Consider the following 21,796-nt stretch of genomic DNA (forward strand, 5'->3'; position numbering starts at 1 on the left):
CTCTTATCTTAGTATAAGTGAAAAAAAGTATTGGAAACAGTTTTTCTTTTGGCTAGTTTATAACTAGCCTCCAATTTTCCTGGATGGTTACTTTAATTAGTATGAAATGTCTTTGCTAGAAGTGTGTTTTATACCCATGATGCAGTCATTCAAATTAGGTAACCATATCACTCATAGGAAAAGTTAGACATTTCTTATTTTCATTTCCATTTTTGTATTGAAAAATATTAAAAAAACCCAACTTTTATTATGGCACATCAGGTCCTTTTATTCATACACACAATTTTTATGTAAAGTGTCCTTGGTGTATGTTTCATTACAAAAAAACCAAAACAACTTTCCATGGGTAATACTGATTTCATATAAACATAACTGCAGCCTCCCAGGGTATAGTTCAGTGAAAAATATTGGGTACCTACCAGTCTGTTTTTGGAGAGGCTCAAGTTTTTGATGATACAAGCAGTATGGCCAACAATCACAGGGTCTGTTCTATGCGCTGACAGTAGCATCCCCAGGCTCTGTAGCAGCTCGGCACACGCCAGAGTGTCCTGAGAGGACAAACCAGTATCTCAGTTACATCCAGCACAGGCGACACAGTGCATCTTTGCAGCAAACCATAAGATCTCAGCTCTGAAAGAAGCACATTACTTAGCTCATTTAAACCAACGGTGTAGCAGCTGGGTCCAGTGTTTTTTCTCTCAAAACATGGTTTAGTGACTCGCACTGATCTACAGAGCACTTGCTATAGAAAGCTGGAGTCTTTAAGGTCCAGTAGTTTATTTTTGTTTGCATCAAACACTTCCCAGAGGTTGTTGGTAGTCAGGGTATATTGGGTTTGTGTGGCAAGGTTTTGGTGGCTAGAGGGGTGGCTTCTGTGAGAAGCTCCTAGAAGCTTCCCCCACGTCCAGTAGAGCCAATGCTAACCAGCTCCAAGACAGACCTGCTGCTGGCCAAGTTCAAGCCGATCAGCAATGGTGGTGGTACCTCTGGGATAACATACTAAAGAAGGGGAACAAAAACCTGCACAACCGCAGCCGGAGAGAGGAGTGAGAATATGTGAGAGGAACAACCCTGCAGCCATCAGGGTCAGTGAAGGAGGGGGAGGAGGGGCTCCAGGCACTGGAGCAGCCCGTGGTGAGGCAGGCTGTCCCCCTGCAGCCCATGGAGGTTAACAGTGGAGCGGATATCCACCTGCAACCCACGGAGACACCATGCTGGAGCAGGTGGATGCCCAAAGGAGGCTGTGACCCTGTGGGAAGCCCATCCTGGAGCAGGCTCCTGGCAGGACCTGTGGCCCTATGGAGAGAGGAGCCCAGGCTGGAGCAGGTTTGCTGGCAGGACTTGTGACCCCATGGAGACCCACACTGGAACAGTCTGTTCCTCAAGGGCTGCTCCCCATGGAAAGGACCCACGCTGGAGCAGTTTGTGGAGGACTGTCTCCCATGGCAGGGACCCCACGCTGGAGCAGGGGAAGAGCGTGAGGAGTCCTCCCTATGAGGAGGAAGGAGCAGCAGAAACGTGATGAACTGACCACAACCCCCATTCCCCATCCCACTGCGCTGCTCGAGGGGAGGAGGTAGAGAAATCTGGAGTGAAGTTGAGCCTGGGAAGAAGGGAGGGGTGGAGGGAAGATATTTTAAAATTTAGTTTTTGTTTCTCATTATCCTACTCTGATTTGGTTGGTAATAAATTAGAGCTAATTTCCCCATGTCGAGTCTGTTTTGCCATGACGGGAATTGGTGAGCAGTCTCCCTGTCCTCATCTCGACCCATGAGCCTTTCTTTCTATTTTCTCTCCCATGTCCAGCTGAGGAGGGGGAGTGATAGAGCAGCTTTGGTGGGCACCTGCCTTCCAGCCAGGGTCAACCCACCACACAGGGGAAGGACATGTGAACCTGACTGGAAGAAGTGGTCAGGACAGGTGTGAAAGGCAAAAATATGTGGTGAAGTAGCAGCAGCAATGAGTGCCTGAGTACCTGAGCAATTTACCTCGCCTACAACAACGTTTAGATCAGTTTGTGATCAGGCGACACTTTAGTAACAGGTTCTGAAGAGCATCTTCTGAGTTTATACCTATGTTTCTCTGCTCTCTAATAGATATTTTAGAGGGACTTATACTGAGATCCTATCTCCCTGAATGTAGTCTTACTCCCATTACCACTAATAGTAATTGAAATGTATCTTCTGAGTTTGGATTACTGCCCAGGTAGTTTCCTCAATAACAGTATAGATTGCGAGGACGCTGCTGTTTATAAGAGAAACATGATCTCAGCAGGCTTTGGGTTAGATCTACAGTTAAAAGCAGAAGAGTTCCTTTTTGGGAGCATTTTTTCTTTCAGTATCCCTTAGGAATTTGAGTTCTTTATGCAGTTCTTATGTTTGTTAGTAATGAACTATATTATTTGCACTACTTAGAAATTGAGACCCGTTAGCAAGTGTGTTCAACATGAAACAAATCATCGGTCCTATATACAGATGAGAAAAATCGCATAATTCTGAAACCTGTGAAATGTCAGGACCACTGAAGCAGCGTTGAAAGGCAGATGTCTTTAAAGATTACTTTAACTTGCATCTTTATTTAAATTGGGTTAAACTGCAAAAGTGCATCTTATTTTATTTTAATATCAGCTGACATCTTCACTTAAGCTCATTTTAAGCACTGTCACAACCAGCAATCTTAAAGCCTGATAAGAGATGGAAAGGGCAGTGCTATGCCTAAACTCAGGGCATTTAAAGAATCTCATATGCACATATGGCTATAAATTACCATGAGTTTTATTTTTCCTTCTCTTCAAAGGCAGAGATAATATAATTTTAGATAATCCAATTAAATTACCATTGATGACTGTTTTCTGTGCTTTTGGACCAAATGCCCTCTTTTCTATGTAATTCCATCAACTACAGTACCCTTATTTGATTTGCTACAGCCTGAGAGGAGGAAATTGTCCACAGACAATAAATGAACTTTCTAATATGTAATGACTTCCCTGCCAAGCTCTTCTGTTTATTTAGGACCTACATTAGCAAGTGAGAGTACTTTAAATTTTGCTGAGCCTCTTTTTGGCTGGCATAAGACTGGGATCCAAACTTTATTTTCTGCTCAATCCTGCACAGTGCAAGAGAATCATGAGAAAACTCTGAGTGAAAATGGATTGGGTGGTTCAGATAGATATTGATCTAACTTCTCCCAGGATCAAAAAAAAATAAAAAAAACAAGGGAAAACATTCCAGCAGCAACTGTGCTTACAATTGCAATGCTGCGCTTACACCCCGCCCTTACCCAGGGATTTCCTGACAAGATAAATATTATCCCGTGTTTACCAGGTAGCAAGATGGGAAGGCAAAGTTATTTTGTACGTGGAGTGGAAAGCCAGTGGTATCGTGTGGAGTAGACAGACCCCTGCCACACTGACTTCCAGGTCTTTGCTCAAAGGAATGTGATTTAAAAGGCTGTTTTCTCACAAAATCCGACTTCTCCTTGAGTGTTTCAGGGTTGGGCTGTCCTTAGGAGAACTGAATAGAATTCCCTCTGCAAAAGGGAAGTTTTCCAGCACTTGCTGGGAATTGCTGTCAACAGCCTGGCCAGGGGATTGCAAAAAAAAAAAAGTTTTAAGCGGGGAGAGGAGCTTCTGTGAAGCATTCCCTGGGGGTTTGCTTCATGGTAACGAAAGGGCAGATGAATTCTGCCCTATTGTATCCTGGGTAGTGGTTGTAATAATTCAAGCATCACTTGACTTAGTTGTAAAGGTTAGCTTTGTTCAGTGGTTTGTTTTTCAACAGCTGTTCCCATGGAGAAGTTCCTCTTTCACTCACTGAGAATTCAGCCTGGGTTAGAGAAAGAAAACTTGAAAAGATTTGAAAAACAAGCCAGAAAAGGCATAGAGGTGGGGAGGCAGGATATGAGTAAAGAGAGGTCAGCCTCTTCTCAGAGTGCCCAGGCTCGCTCGCACAAAGCAGCAATGTTCAGTCGTCAGGGACAGCCATGTTTGCTCACTAAAACAAATTTCGAGATGTAGATACTTCTCGCTGGAGAATAAACCCTCGAGGGTGATGCTTTGCTTTCCAGCCTCCCTTTTCCCTGTGAAGGATGGGCTGTTTTCACTACTGGTGTAATAACTATGAGCTCCTCACGCTTTTGTCTGTTCCCACTGACACTGTGCTGTGCCCTTTGTATGTAGGGGTTTGAAGCACTGGTAAAGACAAGGTTCAGGATCAGGGAGGAAAGGAGCTGCAGGTACTCTTTTCTGGGAGAACAAAAAGGGTAAATGGTGTTTGGGGGCAAGAAAAGCAAATATGAGTGAGGACAATATTCCAGTATAATGCCTTATACCGAGCAATGGTTCTACCGTGTAAATAGCCTCCAGCTAACTTAATGTATTTCAGTTGTAAGCTTGTTGAGAGCAAATTGTTTTGATTGCTTGTCAAACTGCCTCATTCAATGAGGAGGTTTGGTGCTAATGCAGCCAGCACAAAACCTGTGAAGCCACAGTGCCTTTGATAAGCCCTGTGCTCTAGTTGCTGCTTCCCAGGCACTGAGCTTACTCATTCTTTCAGTCATGTCCCAGACTTACGGGAGGTGCAGCTTTATTCGTACTGTGCTGTGTCTGTGCAACAAGGTGTCAGGCACCAGGCTTCCAGTACCAGGAGGACATTTCGAATCAGACTGAGTGTATTTCAGCTATGAGACGCACCTAAGCCCAGCTGTGGTTACTCAGATTGTCTGTCACTACTGCCTAAAGCAATGTAGCAGGAAAGGTTCTCACATTTTTTTGCTTTATCTACCCAAACGCTGACCTTCTTAAGAGGTTATTGTTGGCTTACAACACCTATCAAAAAACCTTTCATATCCATGTTCCTAAGGATGCCTTCAATTACTGTAATGGAAAAGCACATTTAAAAAAATAATAATTTGTTGATCACTACCTACTGGTTTTATGTGGAGGATGAGTACAGCAGGAGTGTCTGTTTTGTTTATTTGCTGCAGTTTATTTCTAGTCAGAGTTCTTCATGTATGTGCATAGTGTTGCACTCTTAAGGGCGGTGGTTATTCTGAACACGGACAAAAGAACTGTTCTGTAACTAAGGACATGAGAAGACACAGGAAAGGCCTGATGAATTAGCTAGATAGACAGGATTTCAAATGTTATTAGCCCCCGTTGCTGTCCTGATCCTAATTCAAAAGGTGTTAAATTTATGCAAATGTACTTTTGAATAACTGTCCATATAGGGAAGTATTTTTGCACTTCATTTTGCACTGATGCATTTTAAGTGCATACCCTAAATTAGTTTGCTTTTCAATGTGTAGGAAAGGTCTGTAGCCAAGGAATAACTTCCTCAGCTGGTTGCAGTCTCTCATGGTGCTACGTGTGTGTCCTGCACCTTGTTATACCCACCTGGAGATCTACAGTCTGGGGACTGAGGGGACTGTAGGGAGTTGCAGGGAGCACAGGGTAGTATCCACTCATCTGAAGACTGTGACACCCATCTCCACCTCTACCCTCCCCTTGTCCCATCACAGGTAACCTGCTTAACAGCAGGATCGTTTGGGTCCCACTCACCACAACAGATAGATAGGCTCCTTGGTAGTCGTGACAGTGCAGATGCAGCAGACAAAACCTCATCAATTTGTGTGGGAGGTTAGAAGGGTTGGGAAGTCTCGCAGAGCCTATCAGTCATTCTCCAAATGCATTTTGTATGCAGTTTTGCCATAACAAAGCCTTACCCCAGGTGGTGGCCACAAATACTCCTTCCCCTCTGGTCTCAGGAAATGACTTCCCCTACCTGGTTGTGCGGGTGCTGGGACAGTACCCAGAGCAGAGCGATGGAGGCATGACGCACACCCTCACTGCCAGATGCCAGGAGAGAGTGCAGCTTGGGCAGGATGTCCTCAGCAACAATCTCGGCCTGGATGTCTGCTGGTTTGGGAAAATGACCAAGGTCAGGGAGCTTCAGAGCACTGCAGGGAGGCGTTCAGGCCCTAACTCATAAATGTTTGATGGTGCCTCAGTGATGAAATTAGGGGGGATCTCCCCATTTCTGAGGAATGGGACAATGCACGATGTTTGGTTATATAAACAAAGCCTCATTTGTTCTGGCTTCTTTTGCCAAAGGATTAATACAGGCTTGCGAGCAGAATGCAGGTTTGGGCACCCTTCAGTTTGTGTCTGAACCGCAGCAAGAAGAAATGAGGGGCATTTTCTGAGTCCTCCATTGACATAAGGCCTGGTAGGAAGGTGGCAGCTTCTGCTGCACAGACAGCAAGACAGACCTCCCCAAGCACCATCGATCTTGCAGAGTTATGGTTAGCCAGGGTACAGATCAGCCATCCTGGCTGAATCCTTATATCCCATTTGTCCCTGGAACTTCAGCAAGTGCTTTTGGGCACTACTGGCACTGCCAGAGCAGCCAGCAGATGGAGCGGCAGTCCTAAAAAGCCAGGCAGACGAGGGGGTTTCAACTACACCAAGGAACACCATACAAGTTTGTTCACTCCCACCTCCACTATAATTGTGATTGCTTGAAAATTAACCACCTCTACATTTTCTAGATGAACAACTCTACCTTGAACCATTGAGCTCTAGCGCTGAGCATGCCAGTCCTCTGCTTTCCTCTCCCAAGTATGACATAGAAATGGATATTGGGCATTTAATAGGATAGGATATTTTTAAGAGGATGACAAATGCTTGGGAGAAAATTGCATTTAATGATAGATAGATTCACGCCTTGGGAGAAGGCAGGTCCCCACTCAAGCAGTAATTTCAGGAGACATTCTGTTCTAATCAGATTTTACGCTTAGGAAACATGGAAGGGAGACAAACTTAAAAAGTTGCAAAGGCTGTCTCCATTCAACCTCTGCCGTCTCTCTCACTTTGTCCAGATACTTCCCCTTGCTACCTGGGAGCTCTGAAGCAGGTTGAGTTAGTCTGTGCACTGCACCTCCCTCTTCCCTTAACACCCTGTTAAAATGTAGAAAAGAGGTTATCTCTTTGCTTTTAATATGAAAGGTTCCCAACCCACAGTGCTCACTCCGAAAGGCAGAGAGAGAAAGAAAAACAAATAGTGTGGTTTGTTTATCTCCAAGATGTTGCTTACCACTAGTAGCCAAATTTCTTAGGCAAACACATGCCTGGCTTGAAACCTGTTTGTGCCAAAGAGAGAAGATAAAAAAAAGAGCAGTTTTAGTAATGCATGTTCTTGCCTAAATAAACATGGCAACACTAGCAAGCTATTACATTATCTTCAGAGCAAAAATTTTGGGACACTTTTTGTTGTCAAAGTTTTGATGAATTTTTTTTCAACCTCCTCTAGTATCAGTCATCCTGTTGATGAGAAAGAGCCAATGGGGTTCACATGTTGGCTTATTTTAGGAATGGCAGATAAGTTATATGAAAATGAAAGGAGTGAGTTTGTCTCATTTGCTTTGCCCTTTTATTCACCTCCCTCCTACACAGAATTTAAGGTTCCACCCTTTATATCCTGAACTGTGGCTTACTGAAATTTCTTTGGTGTAGCTCCCAACAAAGCAAAATTTTTGAGATGTTATTCTCTGAAGCCGTATAGGCAAAGTTATGGATACCAAAACATAAAAAACCAAAGTAGCATAATAGATGCTCCAGATACTTGCTGCCGCAGACACAGTGATCAAACATAGTTGAGAGGCTGGGCAAAGCACTTTACACACGTAGTTTGAATTTTAAAGAATACAGGCCACTCTAGTCCGATGTAAGTGTCCAGGGCTGTGGAACAACTTTAATGATTTCCCTTCTCTTTCTCCATATGCTGACCTTGTAGAACTTATGTATATACCTATATATACACCTATATATGTGTATGTGTATATATATACCTTCTAATATATGTCTTTTCTCATGGGAAAGATGCTGCATAGGCACCTGTACGGTGGATGAGCAGAACTGTGCAAGACTGAAAGTGGAAACCCAAGTTTGTAACTCTATGCTGATGCTAAGCCTTTACACAAGGAGAAAGCTACAGCTTTACCTTGTCCACAGAAGAGGACAGGAGAGAGATGAGTATCCGCAGCAGGAATCTGTTGCTGGGTCTCAGCACGGCTTCGTGGTGCTGAACGTTGGCTGCTAAGTTGCTTAGGGCAGCACAGCTGTAATACTGCAGAGACCCAGAAAAAAGTAGAAAGAGAGGAGGTCACAGTGATGCCGTGTTGAAGAGAATAAAAATAAATTGGAGAAATGCTCAGATTTAGAGATGATGCTTTTTCATCTTAAGGGTGTTTCATTGGGTAGATGTGGTAACCGCCTAAGTGGGCTTCCTCCAGGAAAAGCAATACAATCTGCTGTAGGTACAACAGCAGTCATGCTGGGGCGCTGCATGTTGTACAAACCCGTTAGGACCCTGGGTGTTTGGGAATGTACTGTGCTGCTGCAGCAACACTGCTGCTGGCACCTAAGTTAGGTTGTCTGCATCCACTGTATTATATACTTACACTGATGTACTCAAGCTGGGCATAGTCATTGCCCTAGCATGCCAAAAGATCGTTTTCAAAGGATTTAAACATTAACACTACAGAGAATTATATATGTAAGAGTATGTATTACTAGGGAGGTCTAATCAGAAACAGGTTGAACTGCAGAGAAGGAAATTTTAAGATGAATCTCAGAGAAAGCTGATAATGTTGAAACAGTTTGCAGAAAGCTACTCCAGAGGCTCCATCGCTTCAGACATTTAAAGAAATCTGAATAGAGATAACAAAACCACTGGAAGAAACAATCCTGTAGTAGTCAGAGGACTGGATGAATGAACTAGCGGATTCTAAGGTTTACAACCTTAAAATTTACATAGTTTTTAATCAGCATACTTTTGAATCAAGGTTATGCGTGCAGAACCACAAAGAGGTGTGTGTAGTAGGCATAAAATAGGAAGATTTCCCAGACATTTACAATAAGAAGCAAAGATTTTTTTCAAGTTAAGCCTTCTCAGAACACTTAGTAAAATTGGTTAGAGTGGAAGATCAAAGTCAGGATGAAAAAAAAAAAAAAACCAGAGGAAGAGGCCTATCTGCAACTTGCCTGATATCTGAAAGACACAAGAAAGTAACCGCACAACAACAGTGTGCATGCATTATTGTGTGCTGGCAGATGCACTTCTGCATCATAAACATTCTCCTGTGGAGCTAGACAAATTGAATGTTTTGAATGTACATTATCTGACTGAGCTGAGTTTCACCAAGATGCTCTCACACGTTTCCCCACTTCTCTAGAGAAACCTTCTCTCTTCTCTGCCTTTTCATTTCTATATCCAGTGGTTTGTGCTTTCTTTACAGTCACATCATCACTGTTTAAAAATCTGACCCGTTTGAGCCATACCTGCACTTCTGAGTCAGGAGATTCAAGCAGCAAGGCAAGAACTGGTAGGGCTCCTTCCTTGCATAGGACCTGTTGGATTTTCTCTGCCATTAAAAAAAAAAAACACACAACACAAAAAACAAACAAAAGTGCTGTTAGTGTGTCTTTCCCCTTCCCTCCCTCTCGTCTGGAGGCACCATTCAAAAGGGATATGGACAATCATTGGATTCTAGAGAGTGGTGAAGTTGTCCAAATATATGCCAATCAGTGTGACTGGAGAGTATATAATTTAGAGCTTGTGCAATATAGCAGTATGCAGACATTTTAGCAAAACGACTAGCAGGCTGTCTGATCGATTAAGCCTTTGCTGGTTTTATGCTAAAGACTGTTCCAAGAATCTGAATTGCTGGAGAAGCTGAAAAACCTCAGGTATGATATTCACCATGATTTCTGAGTTTAAAAAACAAATTATTTTAAAAATTTTGAATAACAACAGTTTTGTCATAGCCAACTGTAGAAGTTCTTACCAAGCATTCCCTTCCACCAGGCAGAGATAAGAAACATTACTCACGACTGTAGCATTTAGCTGTGTGGGATAACGGTATCATGTAGACAGGTGAGATTCAGTACTGGTTTGTTTCAGAGTTAATGCACAGTAATGCGCATATTATTGCAGAGGACCAAATACAGCTTTTGCTAAAGCTGTAGGAAGATATCCCAGGAGCCTTTAACATCTGGGACATGACAGTTATATTTTGCGTCTTACAACATCAATTTAGGGCTACCAGTCAAACATTCCTAGAGCTTGACCTTGTTGGATAAGCTTCTGAGACTGCTTCAAAGTACCACCAAATGTGCTGCTAACTTTTTATACAAAGTTATTTCTTTAACAAAGGAGTACTTTTTTCTATTTCTTTGACTGATGATTTAAGTGCTTGTACATTAGCCACTTGGGTTGAAAATCAAGCCTTTCTGTTTTGGTTCTAGGCGAAAAAAGGGTCTATATTAGCTAAAGAGAGGCCAAACTTAAATTATCAGCCTATGGTATCAAAATGAATGCCATATGCAAAGGGAATGATTTGTTGCTCAGATACGCTTTTATTCTTGTCTTAACCCTTTTGAATTATTTTTCTATCAGTGAGCAATTTTCTTTCAGCAATTTTAGAGAAACCTTTAGTCAGTAAGTACCTGATTGTGTGAGGTTAAAAATAGCACCAACAGCGTTTTGTTGGACTCTGGGATCATAGGAATTGGCAAGAGACAGTAGGGGTGTAACTCCTCGAGCAGCGCCAATAGCCTCTCGGTTGGACTCTGGAGAAAAGAATTAGAGAAAGAAAGAAGACATTGCCATCTTACTATGAGCCAGGAGCAGGACAACTAGCAGGACTAGATTTCTTTGGTGTTCACTTCTCTGATTCTTTGGTATAGATCAAAATTTCTCTGCATGCTTAAAGGAACCTGTTAAAAACTCCGAGACCTCAATGGGAAAGAAGCTAACTCATGACTTCTGGATTAGCCATAGATCACAGCTGTTTCAACACTTTTGTTCTGTGAGTGGGATGATTAAAATGAAAGGACCGTAAGCACCCTTAAACAGGTTGGCAAGATGTCATACTTGTCTTGTATCCCTGGTACGTATGATCAAGCTCTTCACAGTGTACCAACCAAAAACTACATAATTAACTGCAGGTAAGACTGAATTAACTAAGCAGGGTATATTCAGGGCCAATTTCTCCCTTTGATTGTGCCTGTGTCACTTCTTTGACAGCTACAAACAATGCAGAGGTTTCTAAAGACAGAATTTGACTTAACTACTGGAATTTGAAAAGATGCTTCTTCTCTGAAGTGGTGATGCTTCCTTGCATGGCAGTGTATTAAGTTGTACAGCTGTATTCAACATCCTGGAGTATAAGGACAATTCAAAAAAGATCTGCAGAGTCCCTTGAGACTCTTGGATGAAAAAACGGGTAAAAATAGCTATAACAACTAATACTATAAAATCAACTATAGACTATAAAATACTAAGTAACATATAGACTGTGTATATAAGTATACGACATATAAAGTTACATTATGCTGTGAAATATAATACAATTCAGAAAAAAAAACCCCTACTTTTAGTCCTACTCCTTTTGTTTTGGACTTATTGAAGGTAGCCTCAGCTGCACCATATAGAAGAATCCTTCCATTACGCTCTTCCCTACCCCTTTACCATGTGGCCATCAAAACCTTTGCAACAAATAACCTGCTGCCACACTGAGACAGCCATGGCTCTGTCCCCTTTACTGTCTTATTTATAGCTCTACAATATCTGTATTTGTATCTTATAAGCATTCTAGTGGCATAATTTTGAAAAAATAAGGTGTTGGCAGTGGTGTTCTTTGAAGTTGATGAGATTTAAATGGGAATTAAACCGATGAAGAATTCTCTTAATATCACAGTATTCTGCAGATTATTTTATAGAAGGAAAAACAAAGTCCATTATCTACATCTTCTGTTGTTTATATGAGCTAAACTGCCACTGAACACCACATGAGTTTTAGCTGATATTGCTTCATTTACATACATTTCTTGACAGTCTGAACAATGGCCAGTCTCTGGAAGTTTGCTGAGAGACACATGAAGCAGAAGAAAGCAAGAAATATGAAAGTATTTGGATGAGATCAACTCTTCAGGTGCCAACTGACTTAGAGAAGCAAGACAACAAAGCCATTCTTTCTATACCTGAGCCTCTCTATACTAGGGAGCTGACACACACAGGTAATACACGATATTAATTCAAGTATAGTTCAGCCAGTATCGGTTTAGTATTCCAGGACAAGTCATTTTCTGCCTTCATATGAGTATTTTATATTCAAGGAAACAGCTGTTATTCTGGAAAAATAATACTTTCATTTTTAGCAAAATAATTGTTCAGGGAAGAGTCATGTATTTAAAAATAGCTTTTCCACATGGAAAGCTATTATTTTGGTGAAATATTCTGGTCAATTTTGTAGACAAGCCTTTCTCCAATCTAATCTGCCTGCATATTGTTCTTTTGTTTCCCCCAGTGGAAGCAGAAATTCTTTTGCGTGGCTCCAACTGATGGAAACCAGTCTAGTGTGATGCAAACTAATTAGCTGAGTAAAGAAAAGAGATAAAAAGACCGAGAATTCAGATATTGCTGCTTCCTTCATTCTTTCACAAAATACACTCCGTGAATGTTTGTGAATGTGGAAGAGAACCTCACATTTGGGCAAAGGGATTACAAACATTTGGACAAAGCTTGGGCAAATTCTTTCTTTCACTTTCTATTTTAGGGCAGGGAAGGAGAATCCTGCATCCTGTTGTGAGAGAGCTTCTCAGGGGTGTTTCCAGTCTGAAGATCTGAAGGAAGCACTGGGCATGACAGAGTATGAGCTATTGGGTGCTTCAGATGTTTTTCTTCCTTAAAGAAACATAGCTTGCTTGATTTGGAAAGGCTTCACATCCATGACAGCTCAAACAGTTTTTCTGCCTGAGGGCTTCAAGGTTGTGGCCAACACTGGAAGCCTGCTGAGGAGCTCTTACAGCCTGCTTCAGAGGGTGGAGGCACATGGAGACCCAGGCACCCCACTCCTGCCTGGGAAGAACTGTAGTGCCCGCTCTTATCATGGGAGAGCAGAGAGACTACAACAGCTACCCACACGCTGGAAACCTCTGTGACCAAAATATTTTTTTTTATTTTCCCTTCAGTCATTCACTAGCTGACAAGTTCTCGCCTGCAGTCTTTGTTACTGCCTATTATTGTAGGTTTGCTGGATTTATTTTTACATATGTCATTTTCCCTTATCCTTCTCACCATTCTCATTCTAGTTTTGGTCAGATAATGTGGCTGAACCTTATCTCTCTTGTCAACTTATGACAGAATGGACGGAGGTATCTATCTCACCAAGATATGTAACTGTACTATCATCTCCATAAGAGACGTGGTAGGCTAGATTATGTTTCTCTCCTGGAGCACCAGTTTAGCTAAGTAACGCAGTCCCTCCACTGATGCCACTGCAACCACTGATGCCACTGCAACCACCGATGCCCCTTAGAGTGCTTTTAGAAGGGAACCACATATTCAGATGCTACTTTAAAGTGAGGAAATCAATAACATCTACTTAAGCTGGGTTTGAATAACTCACCTTGAAACCCACATTTGTAAATTCTTTCCTTCCACTCTCTGTCATTTGTGGTTGAAAATTCTCCTGTCATACAACTTTGAATGTGCTCTACAGTCAGTGCATCCTCCTTGTTTAGCTTAATGCAGATGTTCAGGCCTCCCTAAACCCTTGCTGTGAATGTTTAGTTCTGTTCCTATGTACTCTGGCTTCTTATCCCAGAACTAATTACTTTCACTCCCAGATTGAAAAGCTGCAGATAATTGCAAATATGCATGTGTCCTTTTGCTGTGTGGGCAAATGCTGGTGTTGGAACAAACTGACCTTCAAATACTTTTCATCTGAATAGGTCTGTGTGCTTTTTTTTTTTTAATTTTTGGCTACCTACTGTAGTATGTAGGTACCAGACAACCAAGCTTATGTATAACATGCAGTCAAATTTCTAAACAGCTTCACTCTGTACACAGTCTTGCATATTCACTGCAGCAGAATTAAGATACCTTACCATTCTTGGATTTAGAATTTGAGTCACCTTAAAGCTATTTAAGGACTTCCTAATTTGGTTGTGCTTCCATACTTATCTTTTTTAAACCACTCTGATGCATGAATGGCTTACTTGAAGGACATGACTGGACAGAATACTTTTCTCAAGCAGACCCTTTAAGATCTCAGAGTCCATGAGTTAAAATTAAAATAAACTCTAAAGAATTGCCTCTTGCTTTAGTCTCACTGCTGTAGTAGCTTAATTTAGTCTGAAAAAGAAATACATTGATCCAATCCATCTAAATCCTAAACAAACTGGGACAGAGATCCTCAACACTGATCAAATCCCAGGCAGCGACCCAGCCTCTGCACTTGCAGGACTGCCTACCTCTGTGTTCACCAGATGCCTTCCTATCTAGTTTGAAAGCTCCTTGAGTGCTTAATTTGAACTACTTTTGCTCAGAAGTATGCTGGCACTTAAGGGAGTGTACAGAGGTATTAGTTGACCACCCTCAACAGAGAATGAAGGTGGATTGGATCTGGAGTGTCTGAGGATTTCCTGTACTTTGGGTTAAAGACAGAGACATCTAGAAGGGCCAGAGGTGCCTTCAGGACTAAGGAATGTCCTTAGGTGGCCAAAGAAGTCACTTGCTTTGTGGGCTGCTTAAAAGAGGTGAAGGAATATCTCTCTGTAGCTCTTCAGAGGCATAACTTCACTGACTGTACATAAAGAAAGTCCTTCTAGTGACAGGTACCTAAAATTTTAGTGATGCCATGCCTGATTTAAAAATATAAATGAGGCAATTTGTGTTCCACACAAAGTAATGTAATATACAGAGTTCTTAACCTGACCATAATAAAACACTTAAAAATAAGTTTCAAAGGGAAAAGTGTTTAAAAACCTGCAAATTAAAAAAAAAAAACAAGGATAAAATGCAAATCAGCACTTTCATGTAGTTGGATTCTGCCTGTAAAGTCTCCCTTTGCAACGTAAATACTTAAATGAGAAAGTAACACTTTCACCATGCTTCTTTCAGCCTTTAGGAGACCTGATTGCAACTTTGCATGCTGGAAAGGGAAGCTGCTGGAATAAACACTAAAGGAATGGAAACAAATGTTATTCATGGCTTTTATACAAGCCTTTATACAATTTGTACAGTAGAATTACAGTTTCCAAAAGGTAGAATAAGCCAGACTAACCTGATAACCTTTCTTTTGGTAACTGTGGTTGAGCTTATCTATCTGGATGCCAGGAAAATATCTATATCATGACATGAAATAGGGATAGTTACTCAAGAGAATTTGGTGACAAACACAAGTAGTACATGATGGATAAGGAACTGACTTAAAGCAAGCTGGTAGCAAGTTTTGCTGAATGGGAATGACCACCTGGAAGGAGGCTACAAGTGGAATTCCACAAGGACTGGTCTGTAGTTGGTTTTGAACCAGAAAGTTAATACAAAGGTGCGAGTGCAGCATTGTCAATGCAGTGGAGGTCTGAACTATCTTACAAATAACAGACAAGTTAGAAAACTGAAGCAACAGAAACAGAATGAAGCTTTATAGTACAAATTGCAGGGACATGCACTTGGAAACATTTGCTGCAGACCCTTAATTAATTGGTGTCTGCTGGAAATAGCAGCAGAAGAGGAAAAAGACTAAGTGATTAAGTCAGCTGCAAGATGACACCACCACCATGATGCAATCACAAAAAAATCAAGTGTTATCACGAGATGTACCACAAAACGTATTTCACTGGATGCCACAATAAAAACACAGGTGAGACCCCAGCTGAAATACTGCACATTTCTGATGACCTCTCCTTCAGAAGAGACAAATTCAAAATGGAACTCCTGCAGCATTTATGTACATCTTGGGTCTGCAGCAATGCCTGAGGTCTGTGGTATCACGAAGCAGCAGATGCAATTGCTATGATCCATTTCTGGAACATATCATTTACACCCAGAAGAGCTATGAAGATGAATGGAGAGCCTCGCTTACAAGAGGAGTCTTAAATGAGCTTGGCTTTTCAATCTAGTAAAATGAAGGAGCCTCATCAACATAAACATCAGAGAAGCAGGACTACTGAAGCAAAAGCCAATGTAGACACTAATTAAGATAAGCTGGCCATGAATATATTTAGGTTGGAAATCAGAATAAGGTTTGTAATTATAACAGAATGAAAGTCAGAAACACTGAGGAAAAGAACTTAACTGGAATCTCAAGAGGTTGAATTTATGATGTGGGAATACCAAAATTTGCTGCTGCATCTTATGACTCCTACACCAAGCGCAAATACATTGTTTCACCTTGAAATACAAGGTAAGAGTTGAATGAATTCACTGCAGAGGATAAAGGGAAAATCCAGCACACTCACCTGAAACAGCCAAAGTCATGGTGCAAGCACAGGAATTACACTGGACAGTGGGATCTTCTGACTCAAGCAGATCCAGAATTGGTTCGAGTAAACCCATTTGGACAACTAATTCTTTGTCAACTATTCATAAATTCCATAAAAAATGGACAAACAGAAAAGCAAACAGTTAATGCCTTTGTGAAAAGAATATATCTTCCTTTGACAGCTTTGGGGTCTATATAATGATTATGTAAAATAGACCTAAGATGAAAACAGCCTGAAAGGCACTCACAGTCCCTAGCTTGGTTTGCTTGATTCTCCTCTTCAGACTCATGAAAGAGTGCAAGAGATGTTCAGAGGTTCTAGTTCAGAAGGTCCAAAATATTTCTGCTAGAAATTCTGTTTTCAAACATAAGGTTCATTTTGAAAGTGCAAATGAAGATTTCCAATAGGTTCACAATTTACTCAGCCTCTTTGCCCCCAACATTTTCTTCTAAGTTTACCCTTTAAATATTATTTTTTTATTTGTAAATAGTGACTTAATACTATTTGCAGCAAGCTCCTTAAAAAAAGAAAAGAAAAAAGCTAGCTTCATCGAAGACGACCCTGTCTTCTGCTATTATGGGACAGCATGATGGAATAACTGTTGTGGCCCAGGTGCCAGGGAGCGCAGTAGTACATGCAACAAGGATTCTGTTGATGAGGTGTGGGGTGTTCATGCCCTGTCTATCAATATAGATTTTATTGGGAAGTTTTTAATCTGCAGCTCCCAGATCCTATCTCAATTATATTTGCCCTATTAGCTACAGAAGAAAGAGAATTCTATTAAACATTTTAATTTTTTTTTAAACTGCAAGCAATTTAAGACCAAGGTCCAGTTAATAAATAACAAGAAAATGAGCACTGTCTTATAGGCAGAGTTTATTTTTAAGAGCTGTATCTGTTGCTTGAATTGGTAAGCTGCAGGCTCTTGATCCAAGAATGAGAATACTATAGCTGTTCCCACACTAGTCCAGGAATAATTTATCAGCCTTTTCATAGAGATGCAAGATCTCTTGCCACATGATATAATCTAGCTGGAGGGATCTGATATATCCTGGTGCCACCAGATGCGGCTTGAGGACAGAAACAGATTCACACCTGACCTATCAGGAACACAAAAAAGAAATTTGGATATATGTAGGCCTGGGTGTATAGATGTGCCCTCCTTCTGTCTGGGTCTGGCTGAAGAGATACTTTTTCATCTGAAGAGGATGTGTTTTTAATTACTCACTATTTCCTTCCAGTAAGAAATTGACAAGGGACAAAGAAGACATCTGCTGTACTTCCAGGTCAGCAGACCGTAGTAAGGCGTAGAAGGGTTCCAGATGCTCCACAGGCAGGGGAACATTCACTGCGGTAATGAGAGGAAACATTCAGGAGTCTCATCATTCACTACAGTCACATTTTTCTCCTGTTGGTCTTAAGCCTCGGGTGCTACCATACATAGGCTGAGCAGTATTCCCCTTCATTTAAATTCATTTAAATTCCATTGCTACTAGCAAAACAGGGCAAGTTTCCTGAAAAGGTTCTGAATAATCAAGTACTACTTGAACATCATGGGGAAGGATGCAATATGCCTCTCTACCAAACAAGTCATTCTGCCTCATAGCAGGTCCTTGTGTTGTGGCTATCTGCACTTCTTAGCCAGCAAAAACCACATGGGATAAAGCTATCAAGCTGAGTGCCAGAATAGTCTCCTTGAAGTAAATTTAAAACAAACAAATAAAAAATAAATCACAGCCTGCTTGTTGCTGATATTTCTACCTTTTTGCAGGACCCATACTCTTGCTGGAATTTTATTTGGGATATCTGGGCTGACTTCTAACCGTTTACAAATTATCTCAGGAGCCAGGTGCTCCCACAGAATAGTTGGGACAAAGACGAACGTTTCCTTCATAAATTTCCACTATAATCTGGCCTCTAGAGCTTCGTCCTCTTCCAAAAATTATATAATATAAAACCTTAAATGATCACTATGTCCATTTACTTCCACCATACTTTGACTGTGTTGCTCTCAGGAGATTCAGTATACGCCGGCCCTAACTACTTTGGGTTCTGCTGAGTTTTACAGAAGTATTACAGTTATATAAATTACAGTCTTTTATAATCATGAGAGGTATCTCCTTATAGCAAAACCCAAAATGACTCTCCCTACACAGCAATAACAGCATTTCCATCTTCCTTAGCAAACAACATAGCATGAAAGAAAAAAAAAAAAGAACTGATTAATGAATCAAAGGTAGTTTCACAGTTGGATATAATACTTTTATTTATAACTATGTGAAAATTTTCTAATGCACTCAGATAACTTACTGTGCTGACTCATATGCAAGTAATAGAGGGCAGCAGACTGCTGTAAACCTGGGTTTTCTGAAAAGGCTAAGGTCCTCAAGGCTTCCAGAGGGTCCTTTCCAAGTGGTGATATTTCAAAACCTGAAGATGTACAATGACAGCACAGACTGAATTACACCTGACAAGGGTTAGTTTACAAAAAGAAATTAAAATTTACAACCAACCAAACACATAACGATTTTTTGTATTTCAACAACTCCACAGAGCCCATCTATCCTTATTCAAGTTTCCATGAGCAGAAGCAATAAATGAATCTGGAATAACCTGTCCTTGGCAATGCCTCTTGTGAAGCTCACAAAGCTAGTGATTGGAAGCAAGATAAATTATAACCTTTAGAGACTTTTATGCTACCCAATATAATTGCAGGTGTTCTTGTTCTCCACAAAAATCTTTACCTCTTCTTGAATCATAGAAGATCTTTGTTAAAATAACTACTGAACATGGTGTTCTTAGTTATGAGCTATAGAAAGAGCATATATTTCTCATTTACTACGTTTTAAGTTTACTCTGTTTCCTGCCCTGGGTATTACAATAAAGGATTTTAGGGAATAACAACACGGATTGCAAATGGGCTTGCCTCAGGCTCAAATTTTCAGCATGAGTCTACCTGTTCTCGAGTATGATAGTTCCCCTATGAATAAACCAGATGTTCAGCAATAGCCATCAAGCAATAGCAATCATGCATGACTTCGGTAAGTCACTGTATAATGCTCTTACAATGTGTGGAATGGAGCAGCAGAGAGGAAAAAAAAGGCCATTGAACCAATGCTCAATTGTATAAACTGTTGAAAAGGTAACGTAGTATAAATTGACTGGTGGAGCACACAATTATAAAATATATTTTCAGACAGTAGATTAAAGCAGTGCATTGAAGATTGAAATATCTCTATGAACAAGACCTTGCTACTTTACCTCCCATGGGATAAAGAGATCTGAGGGATGTGAGGGGTATGAGCTTTCATGCCTCTGCAAAACTCAGCCAATATCTCAAGCCTTTAGAAGCTGCTGACATGTCAAGAGTAGCAAACTCCTACCTTCAGGATTATGTAAGTGGGCTTCACAGAAGAACTCCTTCATATAAAGATCAATTTTGTTTAATAATTAACAATACACACAAAGGGAAGGACTAGCCAGCACGTGCAAGGCTTTAGAGAAAAACCCAAAAATCTCTTCATGTTGTTTAAATCTGCTCCTTACACACTGTCTGAATCTCCCACATATCTGTGCATTTTTGTTTGGGAGAGTAATAAAGCAAAAGCCACTCAAAATCTTCACCTGTGTATAATATCAAGCATTTGCTGCCCTAACTAACAGCTGAGTAGGGTGACCAACCATGAAGTCTCCCCTTGCACCCAAACTATTCAAATATTGACTCCTTGAATATTATAATTTGTCCAGAACTGAGGATGGGTTTGTTCCGTCTTAGAATGAAATACACAGGAGAGCACTAAAGAGGGATGTGTCTCGGTTCTCTTTGTAAGGCTTCCCAGCCTCCATCTGTATTGGCAGCAGGATTTGGTCACTCAGAGAATTAACCTTAGTTCTTCTTCTTAGTGCTGTGTATCTCCTACCACGGACAAGGGACCTCCCTGAGAGCACACATATTGCCATCTGTGCACTACTGCCACAGAAGCTCTGGGCTCCCTGCTGATGCATCCCACCTCCTGAGGATTCAAGATGGACCAGCCTTTTGAAGGTCCAGCTCAGAGAGAAAAGGATCTCTCAAAAAAACATACACTTATTCTTTTCAGGAAGCACCAGCGAGTGCTACAAAGGGCCATTCCAGCTTCACCATTTCTTCCAGACCACCCCTTCCTTGCACCTGACCCATCATCTAAGCTGAGATACTGCTAAGACAGCCTGTTACACAGTCAGGAGCATGCTAGCCTTTGGAAAAAAAAGTTCAGACCTGGAAGATCCCCACTGTACACCAAGCTGAAGGGTCTAGTCCTATTCTGCATATGGATTTCAGGATTTAGCCAGTGCTTAATGTGCAACAATTAGCAAACCCTACTGGCAGCACGGGACCCCCCACATTCATAGGGTAATGACACCAGCTAATACTAGCTGAGGCTAATTCACGCATGTTCCCAACAACCAGCGTCACGGCAATTATTCCAAAGGTTGTTCCATGACATTTCAAACGGCATTAACTGTGTCACACCAAGGAAAAGTGTCTCTCCTGGTCCCCTTCACAAGATGGTTTTATATCCCCAAAAAGGCAAGTAAAGAAGCAGTAGTTTGTATTTCACACCCTTCACACAAATGAAAGTAGAAGGTTACGGAATTTTGTGTAGTAGTTTTAGCCCAAGGTTGTTAAACTTAAAGCAATATACCCAATTAGCTGTGAGACAAAGCAAAACCAAACAAGGAACAGCCCCTGCCCAAGCTTGAGACAAGGAATGACTTTAGGTTGGACAACTGACAAAACACACTCATCCAAGGTGGTATTCTGTGATGCAGAAGTGAAGTAAAAAAAGCTTTGACATTGCTGTATCCTAAGACAGGATAGGGAGGACATCACAAGCAGATAAACAGGGGAATTAGGGAGTTAGCCTATAAGCAGAGGAGATACATGAAGATTTATGGACTTACTTTGATTCAAGCAGAATCCTATGACTGTGCTCAAGCCTTGTGTCTAAACTGTTTGCACAAAAGCACTTAGGCAGGAGATCAGTTGTTTGGAATTTGAGGAAGTCCTGGGAGCCCAACGATGCTTGTCCCAGGGTGACTTAAACCTTCACCACATATAGTGCAGGCACCCCCAGCACAAGCCCAGGTGTCCTCCAGCCAGCAACATGGATGTGCACAGCTCAGCCAGGACCACACTGTGATTTGCCGGCTCACAGCTCAGTACTCACGTAGCATCCAGTGTCGGTACAGCCTGTTTCCAGTTTTGTGACCTCAGTGACTGACTTTTAAAAATTAACTTCAATTACTAGAAGGGCTCATTTCTATGAAAAATATTTACATGGGTTATGTATTAACAGTGGTGGCAGAACAAGACAGTTGACTGACCATTTCTACCTAGATCCAACTGTTATTCCACTTGAGCCGTTGGTATCCTGTACAAAAAGAAAATGCTTTGTAGCTCTGGCCTTTCCTACATCACCAAGCTGC

General features: G+C 41.3%; 1 protein-coding gene across 4 annotated transcripts in view; it reads right to left on the bottom strand.

The window, feature by feature from the left end:
* The window catches only part of LOC104050637 (uncharacterized), a 37,524-nt gene that overhangs the window by 8,645 nt on the left and 7,083 nt on the right, over positions 1-21,796 (bottom strand). For 3 of the 4 annotated variants that reach the window (XM_064447210.1, XM_064447211.1, XM_064447209.1), the window contains 9 exons: positions 18,638-18,757; positions 17,556-17,675; positions 16,304-16,423; positions 10,505-10,627; positions 9,338-9,420; positions 7,998-8,123; positions 7,092-7,137; positions 5,781-5,914; positions 420-548 (listed from right to left, as the gene is read on the bottom strand). In XM_064447210.1, the coding sequence (XP_064303280.1) occupies positions 420-548; positions 5,781-5,914; positions 7,092-7,137; positions 7,998-8,123; positions 9,338-9,420; positions 10,505-10,627; positions 16,304-16,423; positions 17,556-17,675; positions 18,638-18,757 (1,001 nt within the window). Of the gene's footprint in view, positions 1-419; positions 549-5,780; positions 5,915-7,091; positions 7,138-7,997; positions 8,124-9,337; positions 9,421-10,504; positions 10,628-16,303; positions 16,424-17,555; positions 17,676-18,637; positions 18,758-21,271; positions 21,558-21,796 lie in introns of those variants that run through there. The other variant, XM_064447212.1, reaches the window with a different exon arrangement.

Source organism: Phalacrocorax carbo, chromosome 3, assembly GCF_963921805.1.
Source record: "Phalacrocorax carbo chromosome 3, bPhaCar2.1, whole genome shotgun sequence".
In the NCBI taxonomy this organism is placed as follows: Eukaryota; Metazoa; Chordata; class Aves; order Suliformes; family Phalacrocoracidae; genus Phalacrocorax; species Phalacrocorax carbo.